The 8122-nt window shown below is 51.0% G+C and overlaps 2 protein-coding genes across 7 annotated transcripts in view; one reads left to right on the forward strand and one right to left on the reverse strand.

The window, feature by feature from the left end:
• The window catches only part of LOC105000323 (CMRF35-like molecule 1), a 134608-nt gene that overhangs the window by 91050 nt on the left and 35436 nt on the right, over nucleotides 1-8122 (reverse strand). For 5 of the 6 annotated variants that reach the window (XM_010856126.1, XM_010856124.1, XM_010856122.1 and 2 more), the window contains exons 5-8: nucleotides 7174-7283; nucleotides 4838-4860; nucleotides 4392-4541; nucleotides 2737-3915 (exon numbers count right to left, since the gene is read on the reverse strand). The exons of the other annotated variant lie outside the window; for it this stretch is intronic. In XM_010856126.1, the coding sequence (XP_010854428.1) occupies nucleotides 3697-3915; nucleotides 4392-4541; nucleotides 4838-4860; nucleotides 7174-7283 (502 nt within the window). In that variant the 3' untranslated portion in view covers nucleotides 2737-3696. Of the gene's footprint in view, nucleotides 1-2736; nucleotides 3916-4391; nucleotides 4542-4837; nucleotides 4861-7173; nucleotides 7284-8122 lie in introns of those variants that run through there. 6 annotated transcript variants of the gene reach the window in all.
• The window catches only part of RAB37 (RAB37, member RAS oncogene family), a 68523-nt gene that overhangs the window by 18604 nt on the left and 41797 nt on the right, over nucleotides 1-8122 (forward strand). The window lies entirely within an intron of this gene.

An 8122-nucleotide genomic window follows, 5' to 3' on the forward strand; every position in this document is an offset into this window, starting at 1 on the left:
TATTGAGCCTCCATACTGTTTTCCATTGTGGCCATACCAATTTACTTCCCCACCCACAGTGCACAAGGATTCCCTTTTCTTCATATCCCCACCAACACTTGTAATTTGTTGTCTTTTTGATAACAGCCATTCCTTTTTTTTTTAATTATGAAAGTATGATAACACATTTACAGGAGACTTAGAAAATAGAGAACAAGGTTACATATAGTTCCACTATCTATATATACAATTATTTTTTAAGTAGGTAAGATTTTTAGTTAGAGTTTCAATATCAACCATTCAAAAATTAATAGAATGAATATACAGGGAGGTAGAAGGATATAGTAGACCTGAACAACACAGTGAACCAATTTAACATAATTAAGGTTTATACAATGTGTTTAAAATGTATAAAATGCATTTATACATGCATTTCACACAGTGCGTGCATGCATGCTAAGTCGCTTCAGTCGTGTCTGACTCTGTGCGACCCTATGGACAGCAGCCCACCAGGCTCCTCTGTCTATGGGATTCTCCAGGCAGAATACTGGAGTGGGTTGCCATTTCCTTCTCCAGTGCATGCAAGCATGCTAAGTCGATTCAGTCGTGTCTGACTCTGTGCGACCCCATAGACAGCAGCTCACCAGGCTCCCCCGTCCCTGGGATTCTCCAGGCAAGAACACTGGAGTGGGTTGCCATTTCCTTCTCCAGTTTTTTTTAACTTTTTGAACATGCTATACAGCATGTGAGGTCTTAATTCCCCAACCAGAGATCAAACCTGCATTGGAAGCACAGAATCGGACTGCTGGGCAAGTCCCAATCCAATGTATATATATTAATGGTATATGACTCTCAATTGACCCTCAGAAGGGCTCGGTCCATTCAGAACAGACCTGTGGTTGCCAAGGAGGACGGAGGGCAGGAGAGGGATGGACTGGGGTCTGGGGTTAATGCAAACTCCCACAGGATGGGCACACAATGAGGTCGTGCTGAACGGTGCAGGGAGCTGCATTCACTATCCTGCAATAAACCATAGAGAAAAGGATATTTTAAAAGAATATATATGTATAACTGAATCGCTTTGTTGTACAATGGAAATTAACATAACATTGTAAATCAGCTATACTTCACTTTAAAAAAAAAAGTGGGGGGAGGGGCTCTGTCTTCTGAAAGCCAGAAATACACACGTATTCTCAAAAGGAGACTATCCAAACCCTCCAATGTTTTATAAAGTGGAATCTTTAAATATTAATGATTCAAAAACCAAAGGAGGGAAACTCCGGCTCCGTTGTCAGGCTATAAATAACTGGGCACTCAACCGGAATTGAGTGGTTAAACATCTTGGAGTTTGTCCTAACAGACTGTGTTTTCCTGGGAAATGGTAACTGCCACCCTCACTCAGGCCAAATGAACCTTATCTGAATTTTCTCTCCCTTGCAACCAAGGTGCTAGTCCAGAACCCAAAGTCTACCATAGCAAAGTCTCTATGGAGAAGCTGAATATGGCTGAGACAACACCAAGATGGTAATCTCTAAACATTAAGAAACAGTTTCCTTCGGCCCTCTTGCATATGTTTGCCTCCCTTCCCCCACCCTGACCATTTGCCCAGCGCTCTCAGGCTTGAACAAATTAGGCTGGATTCAAGAGAGATTCCTGCAGTCATGACCCAACACCGGAAGAACTTAAGTGCCTCCTGTGAGGACCACCACTCAGAAGTCCTCTACCTGGCTAGCTATAGAATGGACTGGACAAAGTTTACAAATACCAGGGCCTAGTCAACTCCATCTCTAAGGACATGAAAAGGTCACTTTTCAGAATGCCATCCATCCAGATGACTGGAATCTGGGATGAAAAAAACTTTATATCCAGCGAAACATCTGGTAGGTGCCTATTTTAAAGGCTGACTGAGGTAAATAAAAGTTAGATGGACAGGAGAAAGGCCAGCATGGACAGAGCAGGGCAAGTCAGGGGAAGAGTAGCCAGAAAGAAGGTCCTGGGGCAAACAGGGAGCCGTGGCTGCTGGGAGGAGAATGGACTCAGGGGCAGAGAACAAGAGGGACTCCTGGCCAGGGACTGGACTAATTTGGCAACCATGGAGATGACAAGCTAAAGCAGGAGTCAGAATTCCAGAGAGAGTGGGGTCGGGACCCTAGGATAAAGTCAGTAAGTCCGGCATCTATAATATACATTTTTTTAATTTGGCTGTGCTGGGTCTTAGTTACGGCATGCAGATCTTTGCTGTTTAACTGTGGCGTCTGAACTCCTAGCTGTGGCATGTGGGATTTCATTCACTGACCGGGGACCAAACCCAGATCCCCTGCACTGGGAGCTCAGAATCTTAGCTACCAGACCACCAGGGAAGTCCCAGTCCAGCATCTATAGATACTCACTGACTATCCCTGTGTGAGTAACTGTGTATGCGTGCGCACACACACACACACACAAACACACACACACTGTCCTCCTATACAGAGTCCAGGTGGTGGCCCAGACTCTGGACTCTGGAGCCAAATGCCCAAGTTCAAATTTCAGTTCATCCACTTGCTAGGGGTAAAACTTGGTAAGTCACTGACCGTCTCTGTGCCCAGATTCCTCATCTGTAAGGTGGAGACAGTAATGAAGGCATCTTCTTAGGGTTGTAACAAGGAGTAAATTAGTTACTGCAGGTAAAGCATTTCGGGACGAGTGCCTGTCACAATAGTATATTTTTCCTATTGCCCCTGTAACAAATGACCACAAACACAGTGGCTTCGTGAAAATAATAATTTATTCTCCTGTAATTGTGGAGGCCAGAAGTAGGAAATCAGTCTCACTGGGCTAAAGTCAAGGTGTCGGACGGGCTGACTCTTCTGGGCGCCCCAGGGAAGGCTCTGTTCCTGCCTTTTCCAGCTCCTGGAGGCTGTGGCATTCCCTGGGTCCTGCCCATATCGTGCTGACCTCTGCTCCTACCACCATCACCGTCTTCTTCTCTGTGACCCTCTCACTTCCCTCTTATAAGGACCCTTGGGCTTATATTTAGGGCCCAGCTGGATAACCCAGAATAATCTCCCCATCCCCAGATCCTTGACTCCATTACATCTACACAGTCCCCTTTGCCGCAGAAGGTAATGTTCCCAGGTTCTGGGGATTTGGATGCAAATAACTTCAAGGACCATTATTCAGTCCACCATTCATGATAAAGTGAAAGTGTGAGTCACTCAGTCGTGTCCACCTCTTTGTGACCCTGTGGACTGTAGCCTGTCCACGGGACTCTTCAGGCAAGAGTACTGAAGTGGGTTGCCATTCCTTTCTCCAAGGGATCTTCCCAATCCAGGAATCAAACCAGAGTCTCCCACATTGCGGGCAGATTCTTTACCGTCTGAGCTACCAGGGAAGCCCACCACCCGTGATAAGCAATAAATAGAACTGAATTACTGTTATTACCATTATCATCCTGCTTACTCCCTCACCAGCTCCAGATTGTATCCTCAACCCTGTCTCAAGCTGTGTGGGAGAGAACGGGATGTGGAAAGACCCCTGTCTAACTCTCAGAAGCTCCCTGAGACCAGACCCCAGGCCATCAGACCAGAGCTGGCCATGATGCCAGCTTCATCAGTCAGAGACCTCAGTCACTGGCTGGTCCCCTGAGGGGACAGAGGGGGCAGAAAGCAGACAAATGGAGCAGGAAGGTACTCAGAGGTCTTGAGGGGGCTCAGAGAGGGGCCTCTGGGGCTGAGGCTAAGGCTTTCTGATGGTGCTGTACACCGTGGACTTCTCAAGGATCCTGCTGGGAGGGGGGTTGTTGAGATGCTCCATGTTGCTGTAGGTTGGCTGTTCATCCGAGGTGTCCAAAGACAGAGCTGCGTAGGTGATGCTGTCCCTGGAAACCTCAGCCTGCAGTGAAGATGTCTTCGGGGTTAGAGGGGTGTAAGGGATGTTGTCCCTGAAAACGTCAGCCTGCAGTGAAGATGTCCTCGGGGTTAGAGGTGCTGGCCGGAGGCTGCCCACATGTGGAGGAGGCCTTGGAGGACCCCAGGGAGACAGACCCTCCAGGACTTCTGGAGGCTTCTCCCAGGCCCTCCAGCCCCTCCTCCCTCCATTCAGCCAGGCACCCTGAGCTCCAGTTGTAGCAGAAGGTGCTCTCCCTCAATTCTGTGCCAGGGCAGCACATTTTGCACAGAATACCAGGTCACTCGGCCGCACCCAGCAAATGGACCGTGTCTGACCGGACTCTGAGTCTCCAGTGCTGAGGTCTGGTATGGAGGTGATGCCAAAGGCCAAAAGCCCGCAAGGGCTCTGCCAGCCAGTCTTTCGACGGCTGCATCTTTGCTCAGCGCCCACCTTCCCACGTGGGCGAGAGAAAACCCAGCCTCAAAGGAGGAGGCAAAAGTGGGTCTGGTCCGAGCCCCACAGCAGTCCCAGCGAGCACATACCGTGTTGGCATAGTCCCCGTCCCCTGAGTAGGCCTGCGGGGAGGAGGGGGCCCTCCCAGAGGCCTTCTTCCGGGAGGAGCCAGAGGGCTTTTCAATCTGCTGCAGGTTCAGGTCTGCGTAGCAGATGTCGCTCCCCGGGGGCTGAAGCACCTAGGAGACGAGACTCAGGTTCCTCTTCCATGGAGGGACACATGGCTCCCAGCTTCCTCTGCAACCTCCACTTCCTCTCAGCCTCCCACGCCTGCCCCGTCCCAAGCCCCCTCCCTTCTTGCTGATTCCAGCATCTTCCAGGGCCCCTTCCCAGCCCTTGCAGCTGGGTCGTGAGCATACGGGCACTTGGACACAGGGATTGTCTGAGGCACTTGGGCCTCGGTGCTCCTGGGAGACGGAAAACAAGAAGGGCAAGGTGTCCAGTGTTTCTGCTCTGACCTCGGGGACTCTCTTACCTGCACTGGGGATGTCCCAGAAGCTAAAAGACAAAAACAAGCAGAGTTAGAAAGCCCATTCAGAGACTCACCCATGCCCCCAGGTCTGGGGAAGAAATGAAGTGAATTAGGCTTCAGGCTCAGAGAAAAGAGTGAGTGAGTGAGTGTGTGTGTGTGTGTGTGTGTGCGCACGCGCGCGTGCACTCTCAGTCTCTCAGTTGCATCCAACTCCTTGCAATCTCGTGAATTGTCGCCCCACCAGGCCCCTCAGTCCATGGAACTTCCCAGGCAAGGATACTGGAACGGGTTGCCATTTCCTACTCCAGAGGATCTTCCTGACTCAGGGATCAAACCCGCATCTCCTGAATTGCAGGCAGATTCTTTACTGCTGAGCCACCTGAGAAGAGACCTGGTTCTAATTCTCATCGTTCAGATGACAAATAAGGAGACCTCGGTCCATCTGTTCCCCACATCACAGAACTGTGTGATCAGTCAGCTATCAACTCCTCTGGGATTAGGCTCAGCCTAAAACTTCTGGAATTCTGCCTGTAACTCCACCATTTCTTGACCTGCCTGTCATCTTTCAGGGGTCAACTCAAGTCACACATACTTTCCACAGCTACACAGGCTGTCAAATCCCTCCCTTGCCGGATCCCAGGGTATTTGATTTATGTCTGTCTCATCACCCTTCTGTGGTTAAAGAACCCACCTGCCAGTGCAGAAGACCCAGGTTCGATCCCTGGGTCGGGAAGACCCCTTGGAGAAGGAAATGCCAACCCACTCCAGTACTCTTGCCTGGAAAATCCCATGCACTGAGGAGGCTGGTGGGCTACAGTCCCTGGGGTCACACAAGAGTCGGACACGACTGAGCGACTAAACAACGAAACAACAACACCCTTGTCCCATTGAGTTCTGGTTAGTCTTCAGGTGGGATGTGGGCTGCTAGGTGGCCGAGCCTGTTCTGTGCTTTCCCGGTGCTGGCTGGACCAGGCACACAAGGGCTCTGGCAGCACAGCTTGCTCATGAGACAGGATTGTTCTAAGCTGCTCTCCAAGTGAAGCACTTGAGCTGAGTCAACACTCTATGGACCAGCGTTCAGCTGGTTCTTATTTCTTTATCTCCCTGCCATCTCCTGCACCTAGTTTTGGAGACTACAAAGAAATAATATAACCCCCACCCCCACCCCGGTTTTTAGGTGGGACAGAATGTATTTAGGTCACAGACAATACATTTGGGAGAAAATATGATGAGCCAAGAGTCAGGGCCCCGTGAGAGCTCGGGTCCCGCTGGATTCTGAGAAGGAGAAGGCGCAATCATTGTAAGAATGTGGAAGTGGAGCCAGACAGGAAAAGGGTTGGTTGAGCCCAAACCTCATGACTGACAAGTGCAGACTCGTGAGCAGGGGCCCTTCCCTAAAGGGTAAATTTACATAGAACAGGAGGGTAGCTTGAGAAAAGGCTGGAGAAGAGGAAGAGCAAAAATAGGCCTGGGGTCGTCCCTGGTAGCTCAGTGATAAAGAATCCGCCTGCCAATGCAAAGCCACATGAGTTTGATCCCTGGTCCCAGAAGATCCCACATGCCTTGGGGCAACTAAGCCCATGCATGCCAACTCTTGAGCCTATACTCTGGAGCCCAGGAGCCACAACTACTGAAGTCCTCATGCCCTGGAGCCCGTTCTCTGCAACAGGAGAAGCCACTGCAATAAGAAGCCTGCAGCTAGAGAGTAGCCTCTGCTCGCCGCAACTAGAGAAAAGCCTGAGCAGCAACAAAGACCCAGCATGGCCAAAAATAAATAAAAATGGGAGTGGCCACCAACCTTTCTGAGGAAACCCAGAGGACTGTATGTGTGTGTCTGAGCACGCGTGTGCATTCACGTGTGGGCGGTGTTTGCGCGTGCACGCGTGTCCATGGGTTCATGCGCCTGTGTGTCCATTCGCTCGTGTGTGCACACCTTCCTGTGGGTGTCTCCCCTGCCCCCATGTCAACTCAGTCCCTCACGTCAAAACTCTAAAGGGTGTGGGTACCCTAGAAGGGCTGCCTGCCTAAGGCCATTGTCACCTCTGCCATCGAGAGCCAAATCAGGAAAGGGACAGGGAGGCAGAGCCAAGAGGCAAGAAGAACAAGGAGGGATGTTCAAGGCAGACTGACGCTGAAAGCTCCTGGGCTCACCTCCAAGCTCCAGCCCCTCAAACCGCCAGCTGCTGAGGCCTTTGGGACAGCGACCCTTCCGGAGTCTGCAGGCCATCCGTGGGTCCGAAGGCTCCGGGATGACCACGTGGGCCATCAACCCCACACGCTGCTACTCAGCCCAGCCCAGCCCAGCCCAACCCAGCCCAGCATCAGCCCGGTCCCCTCACCTTTCTTCGGTCGCTTCGCCATTCTCCAAGCCACGAGTGAGGCCACCATGAAGAGAAGCAGCAACACGGCAAAGATGAGAGGAAGGAGGACGCTGAGCTTCAGGCCGTCGCTGATGGAAACGACAGAGGAGGCCCCCGTGGCTGACCTCCCCCCTTGACCTTATCCCACCCACCCGGGGGCAGAGATGGCCACACACCTTTAGACCTTCTGACTGCAGAGCTGTGGTTTCCAGCCTAGGAAACCCCTACTCCTGGGGGCCCTCAAAGATTTTTTTTTTCCCTTTTCTTGGCCGCACCGCAGGGCTTATGGGATTTTAGTCCCCTGACCAGGGATTGAACCTGCTCCCTCCACAGTGAAATCATGGAATCCTAACCACTGAACCATCAGGGAGTTCTCCAAAGATGTTTTTTTAATATTTCATTTATTCGCGCTGAGTCTTAGCTGCAGCAGGCAAACTCTTAATTGCAGCACATGGGATCTAGCTGGGATCAAACCCAAGCCCTCCGCATTGGGAGCACAATGTTCTAGCCACTGGACCACCAGGGAAGTCCTGGTTTTAAAAAAAAAAAAAAGAAAAGATGGAGAGGCGTGTTCCACACAGGGCTTCTGTGGGTCTGCAGGCCGAACAGAAATTGCGTGGCAAAGGCTCTGGGAAGGCTTTCCTATTTCTCTGCTCGCCCCCTGTGCAGGCTGAACAGCATCCTTCACCCAGTAGTTCACTCAGAACCTGGGATCTGTTTGGAAGCAAGATCTTTGCAGAGGTCGTCAAGTTAAGACGAGGTCACGCTGGATCAGGATGGGCCCAAGGCAAGTGACTGGTGTCCTTATAAAGGATAAATTAGTGGTCCAGTGGCTAAGACTCCTCGCTCCCAATACAGGGGGGCCAGGTTCAATTCCTGGTCAGGGAACTAGATCCCACAGCTGGCAACTAAGAGTTTACATACCACA

This window comes from Bison bison, unplaced genomic scaffold (genome assembly GCF_000754665.1).
Source record: "Bison bison bison isolate TAMUID 2011002044 unplaced genomic scaffold, Bison_UMD1.0 scf7180017864371, whole genome shotgun sequence".
In the NCBI taxonomy this organism is placed as follows: domain Eukaryota; kingdom Metazoa; phylum Chordata; class Mammalia; order Artiodactyla; family Bovidae; genus Bison; species Bison bison.